Here is a 24570-nt window from a genome sequence, read left to right as displayed (position 1 = left end):
CAGAGGAATACTCTGCTCTTAAATATCTGGATGTGAGACGAGTCATCATCAGATACTTGGAAGTGACCAATGATTTCCGGAAATCGGATCATCTGTTTGTCCTGTTTGCAGGTCCTCGTAAGGGTCTGCAGGCTGCTAAGCCTACAGTGGCAAGATGGGTCAAGGAAGCCATTGCAGCGGCTTATGTGGCCGCGGGGAAGGTGCCGCCTATCCAGCTGAAGGCTCACTCCACTAGAGCTCAGGCGGCCTCGATGGCAGAGGCCGGGTCCGTCTCCTTGGAAGAGATTTGCAAGGCGGCAACTTGGGCATCGGCCCATACATTCTCCAAGCATTACCGCTTGACTGTGGCGGCACGGGCGGAGGCCCGGTTAGGAGCTTCAGTGTTGAGGTCAGGGATTTCAATGTCCCGCCCTGGGTGAGTACTGCTTCGGTACATCCCACCAGTCTATGGATTGATCAGCATGATGATATGGAAGGTAAAATTATGTATCATACCTGATAATTTTCTTTCCATTAATCATAGCTGATCAATCCATAGCCCCTCCCAGATATCTGTACTGTTTATATTCTGGTTGCATTTCAGATTCAAGTTTAGTCTTCAGTTACTTCAGGAAGACTTCGTGTTCAAGTTTTTTCAATTGGATTCTTCAAGAGTTGAGACGAGTTTGTGTTACAGTGAGCTGCTGCATTCCTCTCCCCTCCGTTTTACGGGGCTGGATTGAGACTTAAATTCTGCCGGCACTCCCTCCCGCTTCGTGCGGCTGTAGGGAAGCTTTGTACCCCTCCCGCTTCGGCGGTGTTAGGATCAGTCAGCTCCTCCCGCGGTTGAGGTTGCAGGATAAGCCAGATCCCCCCGCATCGGCGGGTGTGGTGTCCCTCCCCCGCTCCGCGGGGATGAGCTGGACGGATTCCCCTCCCCCACTTGTGTGGGGATGAGCTGGGTTAATTCCCCTCCCCCGTTTCGGCGGTGGTGAGCTGGGCAGAGTGTCCCTTTGTGGGTGTAATTCTCTAAGTGCTGAGTCCTGCGGATGGAGCTTTGATATCGACATACTGAGGAGTTTCCGGCAGCACATGACCACATATAGGGAGGCAAAAGTTTGCTCTCTATCTCCACCTGCTGGTAGATGGACACAACCCACCAGTCTATGGATTGATCAGCTATGATTAATGGAAAGAAAATTATCAGGTATGATACATAATTTTACCTTTTTTAACGTGCCTGTAAAAGAGGCCTTTTAAAAATTTTTGACGAAAATTGCCGCGCATCCATTTTGGGTCTGAGACCTTACCGCCAGCCATTGTCCTAGCGGTAAAGACTCACACGGTAACCGGGCGGTAATGACCTACTCGCCAAATGCCACTTGGCGCATGTCCATTATGCACGCCCAAAAATAGTTTTCAGATGTGCACCAAAAATGAAATTACCGCAAGAGTCACACGGTAGTCGGGCTTTAACTCCATTTTGGCGCGCTTTGGGCGTGCGTAGACGCTTACGCAGCTTAGTTAAAGGGCCCCTATGTGTTGTTGTAAAACACTTTTTTACAATTTTGATTTCAATCTCCTGGCCGTTAGTTTCCTGAAGTGTTCTCTTCTTTTTGTGTTATTTGAAAAGTTGTTTCCTATTTACCGTATTTTTCGGACTATAAGACGCACCGGACCATAAGACGCACCTAGGTTTTAGAGGAGGGAAATAGGAAAAAAATTTTTTTCCTTTTTCCCTCCTCTAAAACCTAGGTGCTCCGGTGCGTCTTGTCCAAGTTCGGGATCGCCCTCCCCCCGGCCCTGTCACCATTTCTCCCTACTCACGTCACGCGATCTTCCCTGGTGGTCTAGTGACATCGGGGCAGGAAAGAGCCCCCTCTTTCCTGCCCAGCGCGCTGCTCTCCGTCCTCCTGTATGCTGCCTGACGGTCTCGGCGAGATTCAAAATGGCCACCGAGAATTGAAGTCTCGGCGGCCATTTTGAATCTCGCCGAGACCGTCAGGCTGCATACAGGAGGACGGAGAGCAGCGCGCTGGGCAGGAAAGAGGGGGCTCTTTCCTGCCCCGACGTCACTAGACCACCAGGGAAGATCGCGTGACGTGAGTGGGGAGAAGTGGTGACAGGGCCGGGGGGAGGGCGATCCCGAACTCGGGGGGAGGGAGGGCGATCCCGAACTCGGGGGGAGGGCGGGAGGGAGGGAAATCGCTACCTTCGGACTATAAGACGCACCCCCCATTTTCCTCCCAAATTTGGTAAGCGTTTCACCTCACTCATGATTTTATATAATTCTATCACATCCCCTCTTAGTCCTCCTTTTAGACAATGACTCCCTTAAAGTAAGGTTACCAGATTTTTCATTTGCGTATCTGGGACACCCAGGTGGGGTGGGATGGGGCAGAGCACAGCAGGGCAGGGCACGGACTCTCCTGATGCAACTTTCTACCATAAAAGTTATAACCTACTAAAAATTAATATTATGTTACTTTATATCTTAGAAGTAAATTCTTTAAGTTCCTTAACATAAAATATGTAGGGTCAGGTTCTCTATAAGTGACACGTGTTATGTCCGGAACTCAGGCACCTACACTTACATGAGTTCTGTTAAGTGGTTGCACCTAAGTTACTGGCACAATAAAGGGAGATTTTAATGAGAAAATGGGAGACAGGCGATCTTTGGTCACAGTGAGTTTTAAAAGCACATTTCTCTCTCTATCTGTGGTGTACTGAGAAAATAACAGAGGCTTTTTTTCTATTTCTTACAGTATTAAATATTACATTACTCTGTAGAGTACTGATTATTACTTACCTGTGCAGTTTACTCTCTATTAGTCTATAGAGCATTTGCTATTATTACTCACCTGTATATGAGTGAGTAACGTCTCTCTTTTCTGACTCCTTTGGATCCCAGACATTTGGGTCTTCCTCTTGTTTAATCCTTGCTAATACTTCAGAATTGATGTTTTTATGGTCTGCGCCTAGGAATTACAAAGAAAAGTTTGGTTTATTTACCTTGCATTCACAGAAAAATACACCGCAGTAAATTCTCAGAATGCAGGACATGGAGAGGGAGGGGGAAATTTTACTACCATCATCTACCATAAGCAGAGGGATCAGGGGTCATTGTATTTTGAAGTGGTCAAATATTAAGAAGGAAGGGCAGCTGTGAGATATATATATATATATATATATATATATAAATAATCAGCACAAGGGAGTTGGTAATTTCTCTCCACAAAATCGATGGCGAGTCCTCATCAGGAGTATTGTGTCCAGTTTTGGAGAAAAACCTGCTGAAGAAGAAAGACAAATGCAGTTTCCTAGAGCAAATACTTGGGACTGTGGTTTGACAGTTTGATTACTCAGTGACTCGATGACCCCCTTGTATAAACTTGGGGAAAGGTTAAGAATTTGCTGGGAAATTGTTTGGGGGTTTTTTTTAAACCTGGGGAAAGATAGACTTAGGGGCCCCTTTTACAACATGAAAATTGCTGAACGTCCATTTTGGATCCGAGACCTTACTGCCAGCCATTGACCTAGTGGTAAGGTCTCGAGTAATAACCGGGCTATAATGGTCTACACGCGTAAAATGCCAATTACCGCCCGCACACCAGAGCATACAAATATTTTCCGGCGGACATGGGTAAGAAAATGAAATTACTGTGGTAGCCGGCTGGTAACTCAAAATTGGCGCGCGTTGGGTGCTCGTAGGCACCTATGCGGCTTAGTAAAAGGGCCCCTTAGATTTATGTTTCAACGTTTTTATTGAAGGCAATACAAAAACAGCCATTTCTCTATTTTTTTTTTTTTTACATTTGTACCCAGCGCTTTCTCACTCATGGCAGGCTCAATGCAGCTTACATATTGTATACAGGTATTTATTTGTGCCTGGGGCAATGGAGGGTTAAGTGACTTGCCCAGAGTCACAAAGGAGTATCATCGTTACGTAGGCCATTAATAGCGGCATTCTCTTCTTTGCTCAAATTAAAAAATAAGAAAACATTTTTTAATTTGAGCAAAGAAGAGCATTCCGCTATTAATGGCCTACGTAACGATAATACAATTATTATTAAGCCAGCAGATAAAGGTGGCGCAGTTGTCGTTATGGATAAAGATCTTTATATTGCAGAAGTAAATAGGCAATTACGTGATGAAACATTCTATTCACCACTTAGAAACGACCCCACACCTATATTAAAAAAAGAGATTAAGACATTGGTTCAATTAGGGCTAGAGGCACAGTATATTACTCAAAAGGAATCAGACTTTTTGAAAGTAGACGAACCCGTAATCCCAACTATCTATATGCTTCCGAAAATACACAAATCTCTATCCTCCCCTCCAGGAAGACCTATAGTATCAGCATGCGGCTCACTTCTTGAACCTATTTCAATTTTTGTGGATAAATTCTTACGTCCTTACGTTAGCAAGATACCTTCGTACATACGTGATTCAGCCGATATAATTAATGTTTTGAACAATATGACATGCAGCAAAGATACAATTCTGGTTACTCTGGATGTAGAGAGTCTCTACACAAATATACCTCAGAAAGAAGCAATTGGAATAATCAGGAAAACAATTACTAATAGGGATTTCTATAAGAGAATTCCTACAGAATTTGTAGTAGAGTTAGCCAAGATTGCACTTATGAAGAATTATTTTTCTTTTAATGGGACATTTTATCAGCAGATAAAGGGCACCGCTATGGGTGCTACGTTTGCACCCTTCTTGGCAAATCTGTACGTAGGTGAGTTTGAGAATAAGTACCTCCATACCTCATTGTTATCCAATAGAATTGCCCTTTGGAGAAGGTATATTGATGATATTTTGCTGATTTGGTCTGGGACGGAGTGTGAACTAAATGAATTTTTTGAATGGTTAAACACTCTAGATACAAATCTCAGATTCCAAATCAACTATAGTAGAGAGTCGATACCTTTCCTTGACATCAATATTACTATGAAGGACAATGGGTTTGTAACAGACGTTTACCGAAAACCTACGGATGTAAACAAACTACTAAATTACAAAAGTTGTCATAGTAGGCCACTTAAAAATAATTTACCATATAGCCAGTTCCTACGTCTAAGACGCCTGTGCACAGAAGAAAAAACCTATAAACTGAGATCAGGAGATATGAGTAAACGCTTCCATGATAAAGGATATCCGAGAACAGTGATTGAAAAGGGCTATCAGAGAGCATCATGTATCCCGAGAACATCACTTTTAAAGCCAACTGATCATAAAAAGAAGGGAGAAAAAATAGTATGCACACTGCCATTTACTCATTTGTCTAATCCCATTGTGAAAATTTTAAAAAAACATTGGCACATGGTGCAGGGTCTTGCTCCATTCAACAATAAAGATTTGATGATTGCATACAAACGAGAGAAAAACCTGAGGGATATGTTAGTGCCATCTGCATTACAAAATAATAGACAATCAGTTAGGAATTTACCCATGGGACATTACCCCTGTGGTTCATGTTCGGTATGTCAAGTTAACACTAAAATCCAAACGTTTTACATACCATCCTCAGGCAAAAAGTTTGACCTTAGACATTTTTCCAATTGTAGAACTGAAAATGTAGTTTATGCTGCCTTGTGTCCATGTGGATTGGCTTATATAGGGAAGACCAAAAGAAAGTTGAGTGTTAGAATTATAGAGCACAGAAGTGCGCTGAAGAGGAAACTACAAGAAAAACCACTAGTAGAACATGCCTTACAACTAGGACATGAATTTGAAGAATTCAGGTTTTGTACCCTTTTTGTACACAAGAAATCATGGAGGGGTGGAGCGATTGATAAACAACTGTTGCAAAAAGAACAACAATTAATATTTGATTTGGGGACTTTACACCCAGGTGGCTTAAATATGGAGACTGATTTATCTGTGTTTCTTTAAAATGGATTTTATATGTTGGATGATAAAAAACTTTAAGGATGTTATCTGTGTTTTTGTTTTTTGTTTTTTATTCATAATTTTTTACTCTTAAAATTTATTTTATTTTTTTTTCTCATTTTTAATATATTCTTAACCTCCATTTTTTAAATATTTTTTAAAAATCTTTTACTTGTCTTTTGGGGGGGCACAGAAATCACAGGGTGTTGCATTGCCTTGCATATTCGGTCAGCCGTGACATGCAATTAGTATAAACGACGTCATTTCCTTTACTCTGTTTTTTCCAGCAGCTGAGAGATGCGACCAGAGACTTACCCTGTGCATTGAGCTGAGTAAGTGCCAGGTTTAAGGGACTATTGTGAGTTATCTGTGTTTTTATTATTTTGATTATGTATGTTTTCAAGTAATATTATAGTAATAGACTTCTCATATTAAGGTATTCATCCCACATATATGCCATTCCTTTCTGAAAGAGATAACTGATAACAAATGACATTTTAAATAAGTACTGCCATAGAATCTTTTCTGTGTGGCCGTTGTCTTGTTGAATGATATGATTTATTTTGGTCCTTTTAATATTTTATTTTACCTTTTTTGTATATATATAATTATAATTGACATTTTAAATGTATTATAAATATATATCGCCATATATATATATTTTTTTTTTGTTAGTTTTATTGAGTGATAAAATTGTATGAGGTATTTTGTTATAATTGTTGTGAGTCTGATTCTTTATATATGTAAGTATAAATGATATTTCATTATGCTAATTATTGTTTGGACTATTGTTTTTATGCTATCTAAATCAGTTATCTCTATTTCAGATTATTATCATATGCATAACAGAGAATTAATGGTTATGTCTTATTTGTGTTACTCAAATTTGTATGTTTGTAAACATAGGTTTATGCAAGTATTTATGTTTACTTCCTCGACGATATTTGATTTCTCCTTCCAAGTGTTTGATTGATTTTATATATCTGATATGGTTTCTTTTTCATTATTAATGCTTTATGATATAGTATTATACAAATATATATGTTTTTAATTGTATTTGATTTTATTTGCTTTTGTAGAGCCCCTGACGCAGCCCTTGTGGGCGAAACACAGTCTGTGTCGGGCGAATCTCTGAAAATAAAGTTTTGAACCATATCACTGATTGATCTGCTTTGTTTGTCTCCAGTCAAAATATATTCCACATATTTAAAAAAGGAGGATGGAAGACCAAATGACAGCCGGCATGGTTAAAAAGTGAGGTGAAGGAAGCTATTAGAGCTAAAAGAAAATCCTTCAGAAAATGGAAGAAACAACCGACTGAAAATACTAAAAAAACGGCATAAGGAATGCCAAGTCAAATGCAAAGTACTGATAAGGAAAGCTAAGAGGGACTTCAAAAAAAAGATTGTGCTGGAAGCAAAAACACATAGTAAAAAATTTTTTAGGTATATTTAAAGCAGGAAGCAGGCAAAAGAATCGGTTGGACCGCTAGATGACCGAGGAGTAAAAGGGGCGATCAGGGAAGACAAAGCCGTAGCGGAGAGATTAAATGAATTCTTTGCTTCGGTCTTCACCGAGGAAGATTTGGGTGGGATACAGGTGCCGGAAATGGTATTCGAAGCTGACGAGTCGGAGAAACTTAATGAATTCTCTATAAACCTGGAGGATGTAATGGGGCAGTTCTACAAACTGAAGAGTAGCAAATCTCCTGGACCGGATGGTATTCATCCCAGAATACTGATAGAACTGAAAAATGAGCTTGCAGAGCTATTGTTAGAAATATGTAATTTATCCTTAAAATCGAGCGTGGTACCGGAAGATTGGAGGGTGGCCAATGTAACGCCGATTTTTTAAAAAGGTTCCAGAGGAGATCCGGGAAATTATAGACTGGTGAGTCTGACGTCGGTGCCGGGCAAAATGGTAGAAACTATTATAAAGAAGAGCAGTTGACACAGTTCAGTGCCCCTTTGCAAGTGGAGGTACAGGGGGTTATTAAAAAGTTGCAACTAGCTAAATCCCCTGGGCTGGATGGTCTGAGCACTGAGTTCTACAAGATTTGAATGAACCTGCTAGTTCCACCATTGATTTCTATGTGTGATGCTCTTTGGGAAACCCAGGTCATAGGTTCCTCACTGAATCATGTGTACATTACAGTCCTCCTGAAGCCAGAAAAGAATGAAGAGCTGGTGGGTTCCTATTGTCCTATTTCGCTTTTAAACCAGGATGTAAAGATCATGGCGGCTGTCCTGGTGTCTAGATTGGATAGGTTCCTTCCCCAATTAATCCATCCAGATCAGGTGGGATTCCGAGCAGGTTTGCTTCCGCTAACATTTTAAAAGTTAGTCGCATCCTTCAGGAAGGCAGTAGGCGTTCGGGGAATGCAATCCTGGCTAGCCAGGATGTGGAGAAAGCATTTGATAAAGAAATTTGGGAGTATCTGTTCGGCATTCAGGGAGCCTTTTTGGATTGGGTTAAGGTCCTCTACAGTAACTCCACAGCACAAATCATTATAAAATGATGACCTCATGGACACCATTTCTCTAGGCAGGGGGACACAGCAGGGTTGACCCCTTCCCCCCTTGTTTGTCCTCACCTTAGAGCTTCTAGCTGCCATGATTTGCCAAGACCCTTTAGTGGGCTTAGTAACTGAGGGTGGGGGGGGGGGGGGGTCGAGAATATCACAAACTTTCTCGTGGACAACACGCTTTTACTGATTGATAATGCGTCAGCCTCTACTTTGGCCTGATAACAGGCGAACTTGGTCCTTCAACTCCTGGAATGCTTGCTGCTACTGCTGCATCAGTTCTCCAATCTTGGCTTCCAGTACCTTAACTTTCTTGGCTACCTCCTTGGTCAGCCCTTTCTGCATTTCTTTGAACTGGTCAGCAGCGGGGTCAGAAAACCCAGACACATTCTCAGTCTAAACAATAGCCTAAGTTTTGACTCTTTCATAGAGAGCATTGCCACCATACAGTTGTCTGTGACAAGTAATCTACCTCTCGTAGGGAGGCTCAGTCTCTTCCAATAGACCACCGACCACTGGGTGCTACACACCATTTAGCATGGCTACGCTTTGTGTTGGGAAAGAAAACCTCCTGACCATCTACCAAGAGAGACTCTTCTCAACTCCCTCCAAATGAAATTACTTTGAGAGGAGCTCTTGGCCCTCCTCCGGCAGAATGCAATTGAACCAGTTCCTTCGTCGGACAGGGGGTTGAGGGTTCCGCAAAACACTGAAGACCCATCTCTTTAACAAGGCATACCACAAAGACCAACAAATATGAACTCCAACACAAATATCCAGAACTGCCTTACAATATCTGCTTGCTAAACTACTAGTATGTTCTATCATTACCATGTTTGCTCGTTAAACTACTATTATGTTCTATCATTATCATGTTACCCAAGATCCTTTTATAATGCTAAATGTATATCTTCTTATATGCTTCCACTATTCATGATGTATTGTAAGCCACATTGAGCCTGCAAAGAGGTGGGAAAGTGGGGGATACAAATGCAACAAATAAATAAAAAATAAAATTTTCTCATACTAAAAGACATCCAAATCTCGATCTATGAGATTTAATCAAGTTTCTACTCTAAGAAAAGGAGTGTGGTAGCCGTGTTAGTCCACTCTTAAGGTTATCAATAGAAATCAAACAAAATAAAACATGGAAAAGAAAATAAGATGATACCTTTTTTATTGGACATAACTTAATACATTTCTTGATTAGCTTTCGAAGGTTGCCCTTCTTCCTCAGATCGGAAATAAGCAAATGTGCTAGCTGACTGGACCCCAAAGTCATCCACAAAGGAAAGATATTCAACATAAAGGGATCTTTCACTTGCTCATCTTCCAATGTGGTATATATCATTCAGTGTAAAAAATGTAACGAAGGATGCTATACTGGAGAAACAGGCCAGATGCTTAAGACAAGATTCAATTTACATAGACATCATATGAACAATACTGGTGCCAGCAGGGTTCCCACGCCTGTTGGTCAACATTTTACAGGACCAGGACACTGTACCAGTGACTTCACAGTGAGAATCCTGAAAGGTAACTTTAAAACCATACAAGAACGTAAGACCTTTGAAGTCAGAATGATTGAATATTTTAACACCCAACAGAAAGGACTTAACAAGGATCTGGGGTTCCTAGCCCATTATAAACCATAAAGCTGTATGTCTCTGTTGATCACCCTCCCCTCACCTATCCACACCCATCCTGTTAGAATATCAATGATATGCTTTGATGTCCCCATGCATACTTCCTACCCACCCCCATCCTCCCACCCTGTCAGACTGTCATAGTAATGCTTGAATGTTTTCACTTATATACACTGTCAGCTAGCACATTTGCTTATTTCCGATCTGAGGAAGAAGGGCAACCTTCGAAAGCTAATCAAGAAATGTATTAAGTTATGTCCAATAAAAAAGGTATCATCTTATTTTCTTTTCCATGTTTTATTTTGTTTGATTTCTATTGATACTCTAAGAAAAAAATCTGCATGGTATCCCTGGGGTCACTACTACAATGAAACAACTCAACAGGTGGCTTTGCTCTCTAGATCTCAAGGAGGCATATACACACATACCCATTCTCCTAGCACAAAGGAAGTTCCTCATTCGCTGTATAACTCTGCACTATCAATATGAGGTCTTACCATTTGGCTTGGCTTTGGCTCCTCAAGTCTTCACGAGGTTGTCTGATATTAGTAGCTGCAACACTTCACAAGTGGGGCATACACATATTCCCTACCTGGATGACTGGTTAATCAAGGCAACCTCCCGAGAGTCAGCAAACGCCTCCATTCAGTCCACCATAAAGCTCCTAGAGCGCCCTGGATTTGTTGTCAATTACCCTAATTCACATTTTCAACCAGTTCAGACCTAAGAGTTCATAGGGGCTCTCCTCGATACTACTCAGAGCAGGGCTTTCCTTCCTCAACAGAGCAAACTACACCTTGCCACTCAGGTGTTCAACTCCAGACAAGTATCTGCTCGTCAAATGTTCCGCCTACTCAGTCACATGGCTTCAACAGCTCATTTAACACCATTGGCTGATCTCCACTTCTGAATTCCTCAGTGGACACTTTCAGTGGTCCCAAGCCACGGAATTACTATCAGCTCATATTCGGATCACTCCACAACTACGCCACTCTCTACAGTGGTGGATGGTGTCTCAGAATCTTGCCCAGGGTCTTCCACTACAACTCCTTCCATATCACAAGATCCTCACCACAGTTGCCTCCATGACAGATGGGGAGCATACCTAGGCGGTCTCCACACACAAGATTCTTGGTCCCAACTGGAGAAAAGTTATATCAATCTCCTGGAATTACGAGAAGTTTGGAATGCTCTCAAAACTTTACAGAACCGTATCCCATTCAGGTAGTACTTGTTCATACGGACAACCAGGTAGTGATGTTCCTCCCTGAACTAACAGGGAGAAACAGGTTCTTTCCATCTCCATCACCAAGCAATCCAGATATAGATTTGGGCAGATTCTCAAAACATCTTTCTAAGAGCTATTTACCAAGCCAGCAAACAGAATTCTGTAGCTGTCAAACTGAGCAGAGTTTTTCAAACTCATGAAGGATCCCACATCACCTCTGTAGTTTGGCAAATATTCCAGCAGTGGAAGACCCCAGCAATAGACCTCTTTGCTTATCTTCAGAACAAAACTTCCCAACTTTTGCTCCCAACCACACAACCCTAGATTCCTTCTTACTTCACTGGGGAACAGACCTTAGATATACTTTTCTTCCACTACCTCTCATAGGAAATAATCTTCTCAAATTACTACTACTAATTATTTCTATAGTGCTACTAGATGTACACAGCACTGTACACATTATATGCAGGTACTTTTTCTGCCCCAAGAGGGTTCACAATCTAAGTTTTTGTACCTGGGGCAATTGAGGGTTAAGGAACTTGCCCAAGGTCAAAAAGAGCTGCAGTGGGAATACAACCCAGGTCACCAGGATCAAAGCCTGCTTCACTAATCATTAGGCTACTCCTCCCTCCGTCGAGACTAGAGACCATGATTCGAATAGCTGCCTATTGGCCATATCAAATCTGGGTCCCTCTTCTCCTAAAGTTATCATCCATGGAACCATTGAAGTTAGATCCTTTTCCAACCCTAACACAGAACAAAGGATCCCTCCTTCATCCAGACCCTCGCTCTGTAGCCCTGACAGCTTGTTCCCGACTATGTAGATTTATGTTCCTTAAACCTTCCTGATGCAGTCTCTACGATACTCCTAGCCTCTAGGAAACCATATACATGAATATGTTACCATTTTAGAGTGGAAAGATTTTCTCTCTGGTGTGCAGTCAGAGCACTCGATACTGCTACAAACTCTCTACCCACCCTTACGGAATACCTCCTCCACCTTTTGGATTCTGGACTCAAAACTAACTCAGTGAGACTGCATTTGAATGTCATCAGTGCTTTTCATTCTAAAGCTGATAATAAGCTAGTTTCAGTTCATCTCTTAATAGCTAGTGTCATGAAAGTTTGTTTCATACCAAATCTCCTATCAAACCGCTGTCATGAAACCTCCATTTGAAATGCTTCATTCCCGTTCTCTGAAGTTTCTCACATATAAGTTAATGTTCTTAATAGTTCTTACTTCTGCCAGAAGAGTCAGTAAGCTTCAAGACCTTATGCCAGACCCACTTTACACCAGGTTCTACCACGACAGGGTTTGTTTATTTATTTATTTGGATTTATTTACCGCCTTTTTGAAGGAATTCACTCAAGGCGGTGTACAGTAAGAATAGAACAAACATGAGCAATAGGCGGGGCTGGTGGTTGGGAGGCGGAGATAGTGCTGGGCAGACTTATACGGTCTGTGCCCTGAAGAGGACAGGTACAAATCAAAGTAGGGTATACACAAAAGGTAGCACATATGAGTTTATCTTGTTGGGCAGACTGGATGGACCGTGCAGGTCTTTTTCTGCCGTCATCTACTATGTTACTATGTGAACACGATACATAATAGAACATTTTAATTGATAATGAAGGGTAAAGCCAAGATGGAACATATAGATAAGTAAACGTAAGACAAGTTAGAAAGTAAGGTGATTGATTTAAAGAAAGTTGCACATGAGGTCAGAGAGATAGTTAAATAATATCTCAGCTATGGCAGAAGTGGATAAACATGTCCTGCTGCAGTATGTGCAGCCCAAGTCACTCCTTGTGTGTGTGAGTTAGACTAACAAGTTAGTTACTTCTTCCATTAAAGGCCTGGTTGAAGGGCCAGGCTTTCACCTGCTTCCTGAAGTAGAGATAATCTTATGTTAAGTGGATCCTTTCAGGCAATGCATTCCAGAGTGTGGGGGCTACTCCGGAGAAGGCTCGCTTGCGGATATCACATCGTGTAATGTCTTTTGGAGAGGGTGTGGTTAGTGATAGTCCTTGGGAGGACCTTAGTGTCCTTGGCGGTGTGTGGAGGATCATCCTATTCTTCAGGTACTCGGGCCCATTTCCTTTCACGGCCTTTAAGATCAGAGTTTTCAATTTAGCCCTGTATTGTACTGGTAGCCAATGAAGTTTTTGCAAAAATGGTGTGATGTGGTCACGTCGCTTGCTACCTTCTACCAGTCTAGCTGCTGCATTCTGAATCAACTGGAGCTGGTGCAGTCCCTTTCTAGTCAGACCATTGTATAGTGCATTGCAGTAATCCAGTCTTGATGTTACCATGGCATGAACAACTGGGATAAGATTTACCTTCTTGATGTAAGGAGAGAGACAGCATAGCTGTTGCAAATAGTAGAAGCAACTCTTGAAGGTTGCTTGGATTTGGGGAATCAGAGTAAATGTTGAATCTAACTGTATTCCAAGGTTCCTGACTTGTGATTTGAGGGGGAGTTCATACTTCCCAAAAGGCATTTTGATGTCAGGTATGTATCCACTTCTGTTAGGGACCCAGAGGAGGTCAGTTTTACTTGGGTTCAGGCAAAGTTTGTTGTGTTTAGCCCAATCTTGAATTGGCATTAGAAAGGTAATCAATTTATTCAAGGCTGTAGGTAAGTCAGGTTCAATGAGTATGAGTAGCTGCACATCATCCGCATAGATGTAGAACTGAGTGTCCATTGACCGAATCAGCTCAGCTAGTGGCTTGAGGTAGATATTGAACAGAATAGGTGACAGTATCGATCCTTGTAGTACCCCCGCGAGTCAGTGTCCATGATGGTGATGCATTGCTGCCAAACATTATGGATTATTGCCTGTCTGATAGATAGGATCTGAACCAGGCAAGTGCTGTTCCATTGATACCTGTTTCATGTCAGTCGTGCTAGCATGATATCATGATCCACAGTGTCAAAAGCTGCTGAGAAATCTAGCAGTACTAACATCGAGGCGAATCCCTTGTCTAGGTTTCCGTGAAGATCATCTAGTAGGGATACAAGGACCGTTTCTGTTCCATAACTGGGTCTGAATCCAGATTGACGTGGATCTAGCCAGTTACTCTTTTCTAGCCAGTCATTAAGTTGAACATAGACTGTTTGTTCTATGAGTTTCCCTAGAAACGGGATGTTGGTTACTGGCCTGTAACTTTCAAGTTTGTCCTGGTCAAGGTTGTTTTTCTTTAGCAGAGAGCGAACCACTGCCCTTTTTAATGCTGTTGTACTCCGAACCCAGTCCAAATTCCTTCCTAAGGTGGTATCAGAGTTCTTTCTCAATCAATCCACTGTACTACCTGTCTTCTTAGCTAAGCCACACTGCAATTATGGCAAAGCAGCACTTTATATGTTAGTACGCTAGACCGTGCTTGCAGTCTATTTAGAACTTACAACACCTCATAGGAAGTCCTCCGATCCTAATAGGTTGGACATCCCCATCTATAAATGTACAATCTTAACTTGACTGGCTGAATCTCCTACATGTATACTCAGGTTGGGATGAATGGCCGAGTCACCACTTACAATGTAAGAGCCACAGCAGCTTCACTAGCCCATTTCTGCTCTGTTTCCATTGCAAGGCAAGTAGTCCTACAGAATCTTTCTACTATTTCAAAAGTCAACTCCACCCTCTGGCCCTTTTTTCCCCACCAGGCTCACGATCAGTTGCAGAAACTGATTTATGTTGTGAGCCTGGTAGCCGGTGAGTCCCACGTGTGTGAATATTATGCCTGCTTGTCCTCAGAGAAAGCTAAGTTACTTACCTGTAGCAGGTTTTCTGCAAGGACAGCAGGCATAATATTCACCTGCCTCCCCTTGGAGTTGTCTTCTTAGCTTTAGTACTGTTCTGCTGGTCCAGTGCTTAAGCATCGGGTGAGAAGACACCCACGCATGCACAGTGGGGGCAATGCCTCAAAGATTTAAACTGACAGAGCATTGTCCACACCTGGCTTCGTGGGTGACTTCACCCACATGTGAGAATACATACCTGCTGTTTTTGTAAAACACCTGCTACAGGTAAGTAACTTAGCTTCTGTGCTCCTTAGCACCTGGCTTTCAGCCCTGCTCCAGGAATTGTTTTGATTTAAAGGGAAGAAAACAGGCAAGACACACAGGACGGTCTAAAGGTTCCTCAATCCTGGCTCTAACACTACCATCCTCAGACAGCAGAGCTGAGACAGGCTGGGATCATACTTGGATTTTTCTTAACTTGAAGAGGTGTAGGAAAAGGCCTTACATTACTTCTATTAAATAAGCCCCTGTATCTGCTAAAAATGGAGATAATACAATCCTTACCTAGAGAGATCAGGGTCTTATAATTCTCCTTCATCACCTCCCTGTAAAGCTCCTTCTGCCTCTCATTTAAATACTCCCAGTGCTCTTGAGACAAATAGACAGTGATATCCTCAAACGTCACTGGCTCCTGAAACACAAACCATAAGCAAACTCGGTAACATATGAAGGAGCTCAGAATTCATTAGAGTTCAGATGACCTTATTCTGCTATTATACCATAGGAAAGTGAACTGCTGAATCCCTCTTCCCCCAACATTGACAGACTTACTTCCCCATCTGTAGCCCTAGCCTCAGTTTCCTCTGTCAGTGATTCCCAAATTTGGAACCCCAGTCAGCCAAGTTTTCAGGATAGCCACAATGAATATTTTCATGGCATCAATATACATACACTGCCTCTTTGGTACACAAATCTACCTCATGTATATTCATTGCAAATATCCTGAAGACCTGGCTGACTGGGGTTCCCCCAGGACAGGATTAGGAACCCCTGATCCATGTACTCCAGTGTTTGTAAATGAACTTAGGTGCACACACTTATACCAGATATATTCCATGTATAAAAAAAAGGAGGAAGGAATTTGCTTGGGTGGATGGCTGCGAGTATGATGTGTCTTGCTAATGGTTTATGGTATGATGGGGGGAACTTGGTGGAGGCTGGGCAGTGGGAGACCCCGGGAAATCTGTTCTTCTTGTTCTGGATGAGCATTGCCATTATTTGTTCTTGGAATGTGGAGGATTTTAATTTGCCCATTAAAAGGACAAAGATCTTACAGGAGCTAAAGAAAAATCAAGTTCATATTGCCTGTCTTCAGGAAACCCACCTAAATGATGAGGAACATCAAAAATTAAAGCATAGCTGGGTGGGGGCAGGACATTATTCGTATGGTACTACCCATAGTGCAGGGGTGGCAGCCTTGATCAGTAAATCAATACCATATCAGATTCAGAAGGGTGATGGTGGGATGTAGGTTGATCCATTTGACTGTTCAGAGCTGGTCATTTTGAACGCCTGTGGCCCTGTTTTCACTCTCTCCTTCTTTCAGACACTCATTAAAGTTGTGGTGCCATATCTATGCTTGCCTCTCCTACCATGTTTCCCCGAAAATAAGACACTGTCTTATATTAATTTTTGCCCTCAAAAATGCGCTAGGTCTTATTTTCAGGGGCTGTCTTATTTTTTGGGGAAACATCGGGGTTGGATCGGGATTGGCCCACCCGCCCTCCGTCGCTCCCGGAACTAACCTTAAACGCCTCCTTTCACCTTCGCAGCAAGCAGCAGCAGGGCAGGCCACTCCTTCCTTCCGTGTCCCGCCCTCGCCTGACGTAATGTCCACGAGGGCGGGGCATGGAAGGAAGGAGAGGTCTGCCCTGCTGCTGCTTGCTACGAAGGTGAAAGGAGGCGTTTAAGGTTAGTTCCGGGAGCGACAGAGGGTGGGTGGAGGGGGGGGCCCGGCGACCTCGGGTGGAGGGGGGGGGCGGCCCGGGGGCGGCCTTGTCCGGCTCTCAGCGGCCCTGCTTTCAAACAAAAATTTGCTAGGTCTTACTTTTGGGGGAGGCCTTATATCTACCAATTCAGGAAAACCTCTACTAGGTCTTATTTTCGGGGGATGTCTTACTTTCGGGGAAACAAGGTAGTTCTGGGGGATTTTAATATCGCAGTGGATCCTTCTATAGATAAGGGTGGAAGGGGCCATGTTGACCTTAGACCCAGTCGAGGCCTTCAATATTTAAAAGTCCTAGATTTGGTGGATCCCTCATGGATTTTTCATCCTTTAGACAAAGATTTTACCCATATTGCTAGGGCACATTCGGTCATGGACATCCACCCATTTCCACAGGGTTACTGAGGCAAATATAGACCTCCCTACGCTCTCAGATCATTCCTGTATCTGAGCTGATCTGCAGGGTGTATTGGATGAGTGGGGTCCCAGACTTTGGCATTTTCCATCACATTTGTACTAGGATTCTTCCTTTAGATCTTATCTTGTTCAGAAGTGGCAACATTATTTGGCGGAAAATGAGTGCCGTCCTTCAGACTCCATATTATTTTGGGAAACAGCGAAGGCTATTTTGAGAGGGGAAATCATTGCTAGGTGGCTGCTAGGAGACGGAAACGGACCAAGGAATTGTTGTATTTGGAACATCAGGTTGACCGATGTAAGAGGGAGTGGATAAAGTGTCCTTCCATGATGGCCAAAGACAATTTACAAGCAGCTAGGGTGGCCCTCAATTCTCTAGTTCATGACCAGATCATTAAGTCCCTTTTGCATTATAAGCATAAGCTATATCAACATGGGAATCAGACTGGGAGGTTGCTAGCTCACTTAGCCCATCCATGGGAGGGTCCCTGGTTTTGTGAAGGTAAGTAAATATATATATATCATCGGGGTAAAATTGAGTCTAGTAAGGACCAGCTAATACATTTTCCCAACATTATGCTTGCTTTTATCAGAAATCCTCTGTCCCACTTGAAACGGTTCAGCCATATGTCTCTACCCTGATTTTGCCTAGGATTGACCCACAGGTAGCTGGGTGCTTGCATGAGCCAATTTCAGCTTTGGAGATCCTTCAGGCCACAAAACAGGCCCCATCGGTGAAGACTCCAGGCCCTGATGGACTAAGTGCCACTGGAGGCATATTTTGGATGAGTTTGTGCAACTGCTACTTTACCGGCTCATGCAAATCATTCAACAATAGTGGTATTGCCTAAGCCTGAAAAGGACAGGTACAAATTCAAGGTAAGGTATACACATATGAGTTTGTCTTGGGCAGACTGGATGGACCATGCAGGTCTTTTTCTGCCGTCATCTACTATGTTACTATGTTAGTCTTGACTCCAGTCAACTGGACTCGTATAGACCTATTTCTTTGCTCAATTTTGAGGTGAAGCTGATGGCTAAGATCTTAGCGACTTGGATATCGGGCCCGCTACCAGATCTTATCCATCAGGATCAGGTGGGCTTTGTACAATCCTGACAAGCAGTTTGGAATGTCCATAAGGTTACGGCGGCTATGGGACATTGTGCTACTGAAAATGTTCTTGCTTTCTTAATCAGCCTAGATGCTCAAAAGGCATTTGACTGTGTAAACTGGGACTATTTGTTTCTTTAATTGGATAAATATGGATTTTGGGGGTCCCTTTTTTGGACATGATAAAACTTTTGTACACTAATCCTCTATTGGCAGTGCTGGTCAATGGGGGACTCTCGGAATATTTCCCTTTGGCGCGGAGTACCTGTCAGAGGTGCCCTCTGTCACCATTGCTCTTTGTGTTAGCTTTGGAGCCCCTATTGATTGCACGGTGGGCTGACTTAGAGGTCAGCGGTCTTACTATTGGGAGGGAAGTTGTAAAGTGTATGGCATTTGCAGATGACATGCTGTGTGTTTTTACACATCCAGCCTGGTCACCAAGGAGGCTTTTTCACCTGGTACACTGTCATGGAGTGGTGTCTGGATTGTCTCTCAGTAAATCTGAGGCCATGGTCCTGGGAGGGTATCAATATACTGATTGAGGTGACCAATTTCCATTGAAGAAGGTGCAGCATAAAATTAAATATTTGAGAGTTTATTTGACCAGTAAGGTGGCAGAGGCCTATCGGGGAAAACTATATTATATTGCTCAAAAAGACTGGATGTTTTTGCTTTATGGACACCATTGCCAGTCTCCCTCACAGGCCGAATAGCCTTGGATAAAATGGTGTTATTTCCATAATGGCTCTATGTCTTACAGACCTTTCCTATGTACCTTACTAACCAGCACGAGAAAGGGACCTGGGAGTCATCAACGATGATACGTTGAAACCTTCTGCTCAGTGTGCTGCTGCGGCTAAGAAAGCAAATAGAATGTTAGGTATTATTAGGAAAGGGGTGGAAAACAAAAATGAGGATATTATAATGCCACTGTATCGGTGCATGGTGCGACCGCACCTAGAGTATTGTGTTCAATTCTGGTCGCCGCACCTCAAAAAAAGATATAGTGGAATTAGAAAAGGTGCAGAGAAGGGCGACAAAGATGATTAAGGGGATGGGACGACTTTCCTATGAGGAAAGGCTAAAGCGGCTGGGGCTCTTCAGCTTGGAGAAAAGGCGGCTGAGGGGTGATATGATAGAGGTATATAAAATAGAGTGGACTGGAAAAGATAGATATGGAGCGTCTGTTTACGCTTTCCAAAAATACTAGGACAAGGGGGCATGCGATGAAGCTGGAGTGCAGTAGGTTTAAAAAAAATAAGTGAAAAATTTTCTTTACTCAGTGCGTAATTCAACTCTGGAATTCGTTGCCGGAGAATGTGGTTAAGGCGGTTAGCTTAGCAGAGTTTAAGAAAGGTTTGGACGGCTTCCTGAAGGAAAAGGCAATAGAATGTTAAACGTAGACACCCGGGCATTTTTCACCTCTGCTACAATAATTATGGCTATTCCAACAGGAGTAAAAGTTTTCAGCTGATTAGCCACCCTGCATTGGGGGGAAGGCAATTAAATGGAGGAGTGGCCTAGTGGTTAGGGTGGTGGACTTTGGTCCTGGAGAACTGAGGAACTGAGTTCAATTCCCACTTCAGGCACAGGCAGCTGTGACTCTGGGCAAGTCACTTATGTTTAAATCTGTTTATTAATTTAACACACAGAATAAACAGCTTTCATCATCTTTCATTCATTAATAATACATCAATAACAGAACTAATGCAACAGGCATCTGTCGGTGTTCCTTCCGACGTCAAATTATTTTTGATTTTCTCCCCATGCCATCCCCCCCCCCTCCCTCCCTTAATAAACATTTATCCATTCTGTAGTACAACATGGAGTATAACACTATTAGACTGACTTATAAACAGTGATGAATTCCAACCCCATTCCCCCTTTAAGACACCTTTGAACACATAACGCTACCGCTTACCCAATCATCCCGCCCCCTCCCATTGAGACAAGCTTCCTTAACAGATATTTATCCTACAGGCCCCATACCTTATCTTCCCACCCTTCCCTCCCTCCCCCTCCCCCCAAACCACCAATAACTAATGAAGCTAAAGTGAAAAAAAAAAAAAACTTCAAAGGCGATTCAAAACAAAACTGCGAGCCTTGGCTGACAGAGTTTGAATATATTGCTCCCAGATCTTCAAGAACGCCTTCCGTCTTCTAGGGGAGCATCCCACCAGCCTACGTTCCTGCATCATCAGCTCATGTAAGCGGTTCCTCCAGTGCCAATAGTCCGGCGGCTCCTCCTGCATCCACGCCTCCATAATAAGTTTTTTCCCTATAATTCCCGCCTTGCGAATGAACTGCCGAGTCCCCCCCTTATACTGCCCAAAGACTTCATATCTATCAAGCAGGAATCCCTCTGGGGAAGAAAGAACACCTCCCTGTAACACTGATTCCAAATACTTAATTATATCCCCCCAATAACGTTTTATTTTTGGGCATTCCCATAGCGAGTGAAACCATGTACTCTCTCCCAGTCCACATTTCATACAGGTCGGATCTTGGACACCTCCAAATCGGAATACCTGACCCTTGGTCATGTATGCTCTATACGTGATTCTAAATTGACATTCACGCAGTGTCGCATTACCCAACAGCGTGGGAATGCGTGCAATTAATTTCTGAAAATCAAGACTCAAATTAGGTCGTTGCAGATCTTGGGCCCAGCGTTGCAGTATGTTCCCTGTATCCCTCCCCCTACTTTGCTCCCCCAAAGCTCTCTGAAGACCCGAAACTGATAGGTGATCCCCCGGCACTGATCGAAAAAATGCTCTAAGGCGCCGTCCATGTCCACCCCCCAACTTCCCAGGCTCCAGGGACCTAACATAATGTGCAAGTTGACAATGTGCAAACATGGAGCTGGTCTCTATTCCTACCCCCAAGGCCCCCAACTCCAGCATCTGACCTCTAGATCCCAAAACATGTTCTAGCCTTGTGATTCCCATTTCAGCCCACCTACGGAACACTATATTGTCCATCCCTGGTTTGAAGCTCAGATTGCCCTGAATGGGCAACAGGTCAGAGCTATCCACCGCCAGACCCCAACTATGAACTAAGTCCCGCCATGCCTCTCTCAATGGGCTCAACAGTACACTGCCTCTCATCGGGCTCGGCAACACTTTCTTTGGGCACTGTAGCAGGTAGTATAAGAGGTATGGTTTAAAATATTCCTGCTCTAATCTTCTGTACGTGAAATCCTGTCTGTCCATAAACCAGTCCCCTAAGTGCCTTAGTAAGCACGCTTGGTTATAGCGACGTATATCTGGGAGACCCATCCCCCCCTCCTTCCAGGGCCCCATCAGTAACTTTAACGGCAATTTAGGCTTCGAAGCTCTCCATATAAATTTCCTTATCCCCTTATTTATCAGATTTAAATCTTTGCCCCTCAACCGCAGTGGGAGGGTCTGCAACAAGTAGAGCCACCGCGGGAACTCCACCATCCTATACAGATGTATCCTCCCGTGCAAATTAAGTGGCAAGACTCTCCATGTTTTTAATTGCTCTTTCTGCGCCTCTAGTCTTCTACTAATATTTAACTGATAAAGTGCTGTGGTACGCATAGGGATTCGCACCCCTAAATACTGAAGGGATTCTGACGCCCATTTCAGAGGGAACGCATGCCCCCACAGGCCTCTCACTCGTGGATTCCCTGTTAAAGCCTGGGATTTGGGATAATTGATTTTTAGACCTGCGAAATCTCCATATTCCTGGAACAGCTCTAGCAGCGCATTTAACGATTGTTTAGGCTGAGTGATATGCACTAAAATGTCGTCCGCAAAAGCGGAGATCCTGAATGAGGAAGACCCCCATGTTATGCCCCCAATTTCTGGATGCGTCTCAATTTCCCTAATCAATGGGTCTAGGGCCAGTACAAACAGCAGGGGAGACAAAGGGCACCCCTGCCGCGTGCCACGACGTATGGGAAATAGGCCCGACTGCTCCCCATTTATCCACATATAGGCCTGCGGGTTCCTATATAACGCCCCCACCGCACTCCTAAATAAACCCTCTATCCCCATCTGCTTCATCACAGCAAACATAAAACCCCAGACCACTCTATCAAAAGCCTTCTCCGCATCGAAGCTGACTAGCAGTGAAGGCTCTGCTCTCATCTCTACAGTCTCTAACGAAGCTAGGAGTGCTCTGATGTTCTTTGTCACTGATCTTCCTTTCACAAATCCCACCTGCGGAGTTGCTATCAAAGTGGGGAGCACCCTTGCTAATCTATTTGCCAGGATCTTCGCATATAACTTTATATCACAATTGAGTAGTGAAATGGGCCTATAAGACTCAACACTTAACTCGTCTTTACTAGGTTTTAATAGCACTATCACCTTCGCTAAATTCAATGCATCTGGCATTTCTCCTGATGTAGCCATAGCATTATATAGCTTCAGGAGTGGAGGTATAACTTGCTCCTGTAGCAGTTTATAAAAAGCTAGGCTGAACCCATCTGGCCCTGGAGCTTTATGTAATTGACTCTGCTGTATAGCCACCAATAATTCCCCCTCCTCTATTTGACTGTTAAGTGCTTCCCTCTGCGCCTCCGTTACCCTTGGCAGAACCTGATTCTTCAGGTAAACCTCACTTTCCTCCATAACTTCCACTGGATCCTTATACAGGTCTTCAAAATAGTCCCGAAAGCGCTTCAATATATGTGGAGTTTCCCGTAGGAGCTTGCCCCCTCGGTCCCTGATTTGTACTATCCTCACCGATTTCCTAGTTCCATTAATTAACCTCCCCATCAAGGCTCCTGCCTTATTCCCATACATGAAAAGTTGGTGTCTATAAAACGTGTGTGACTTCTGGGCCCTCTGATGAAGCAGCTCATTTAATTGTCTCTGGGTGGTTAACAATTCCTTTTTATTTTCTGCCGAAGTTACCTTTCCAAGTCGCCTCCTCTGTTTACAGACTTCTTTTTCAAGGCGAATAATTTCCTTATCTCTAATCTTGCTCGCTCGGGCTCTGTATGCAATGACTTCTCCCCTCATTACTGCTTTTGCTGTTTCCCAGTATAAACTTGCTTGTTCTGTATGAGCACTATTGTGAATTGCAAAGTCCTGCCATTTTTCCCCCATGTGTGCCTTAAAGTTCGGATCACGGTAAAGATCCATTGGGAATCTCCAGCCACCCCCCCTTCTCCCCTCTCCCTGTAGCTGTATCTGCACCCAGATTATGGAGTGGTCCGAAATTTCGCACACATCTATCTCTGCCGCGTGGACTTTGGGAAACAGTTCCTGTGATATTAGAAAATAATCTATGCGGGACTGGGAGAGATACATGTGTATAATCCCTTTGCGTCGGGTGGAGCACCCTCCACACATCAATCAAAGTTAAGGTGTCACAAAGAAAAGCCAGCCCCCCCCCGGGACTGATCCTCACTCCGTCTCGAGGTGCTGCTCCTGTCAACACTGGGATCATATGTCATATTGAAATCTCCTCCTAGTATGATGTTACCCTCTTGGTAGGGACTCAGCAGCTCAACCAGCGCAGCCATGAACTTGGGATCATATACATTGGGTGCATATATGTTACAGAAAATGTAAGTATTTCTGCCCCTCTCCACCTCCACTAATACAATCCTGCCCTCCGTACTTCTTTTAACTGTCTTTATGCCTACCTGTAGGCCCTTGCGGAACAGCATCAATACCCCCCCTTTTTTCCCCACCGCCGGAGACCCCTCTGCTATTTCTACCCAGCCTTTCTTAAATTTATTATGCTCCGCCGTTGTTAAATGCGTTTCTTGCAGGAATGCCACATCTACCTTATGCCTCCGCAGGGCCTGCAGTACTTTGGTACGCTTTATAGGCGAGGAGATACCCCCAACATTCCAAGAGATTAACTTAAGAGCACCTTACTCTTCAGTTTTACAATGATACTCCCCGACATATGTGTCCTTAAATGTGGGGTCCACTCCCCAGCCCCTGAATGGACCCCCTCTTTTCCAATGCTCCACCAAGCTATCACGATATAGAAAAATAAAAAAACAATTATAATAAAAACACAA

The 24570-nt window shown here is 43.4% G+C and overlaps 1 protein-coding gene and 1 long non-coding RNA gene across 3 annotated transcripts in view; one reads left to right on the top strand and one right to left on the bottom strand.

Moving 5' to 3' along the window:
- LOC115464251 (zinc finger protein 260-like) overlaps nucleotides 1–24570 on the bottom strand; it is a 41331-nt gene that overhangs the window by 10621 nt on the left and 6140 nt on the right. For both annotated transcript variants that reach the window (XM_030194652.1, XM_030194659.1), the window contains exons 2-3: nucleotides 15592–15718; nucleotides 2841–2957 (exon numbers count right to left, since the gene is read on the bottom strand). In XM_030194652.1, the coding sequence (XP_030050512.1) occupies nucleotides 2841–2957; nucleotides 15592–15718 (244 nt within the window). The remainder of the gene's footprint in view (nucleotides 1–2840; nucleotides 2958–15591; nucleotides 15719–24570) is intronic.
- On the top strand, nucleotides 87–24062 carry LOC115464481. Its single transcript, XR_003941258.1, has 4 exons — nucleotides 87–98; nucleotides 2891–2898; nucleotides 19950–20075; nucleotides 24052–24062. It is a non-coding gene; the product is annotated as an uncharacterized LOC115464481 (long non-coding RNA).

This window comes from Microcaecilia unicolor, chromosome 1 (genome assembly GCF_901765095.1).
Source record: "Microcaecilia unicolor chromosome 1, aMicUni1.1, whole genome shotgun sequence".
NCBI classification, from domain to species: domain Eukaryota; kingdom Metazoa; phylum Chordata; class Amphibia; order Gymnophiona; family Siphonopidae; genus Microcaecilia; species Microcaecilia unicolor.
The sequence above is the reverse complement of the archived record's forward strand: the minus strand, read 5'-3'. Positions and strand labels throughout refer to the sequence as shown.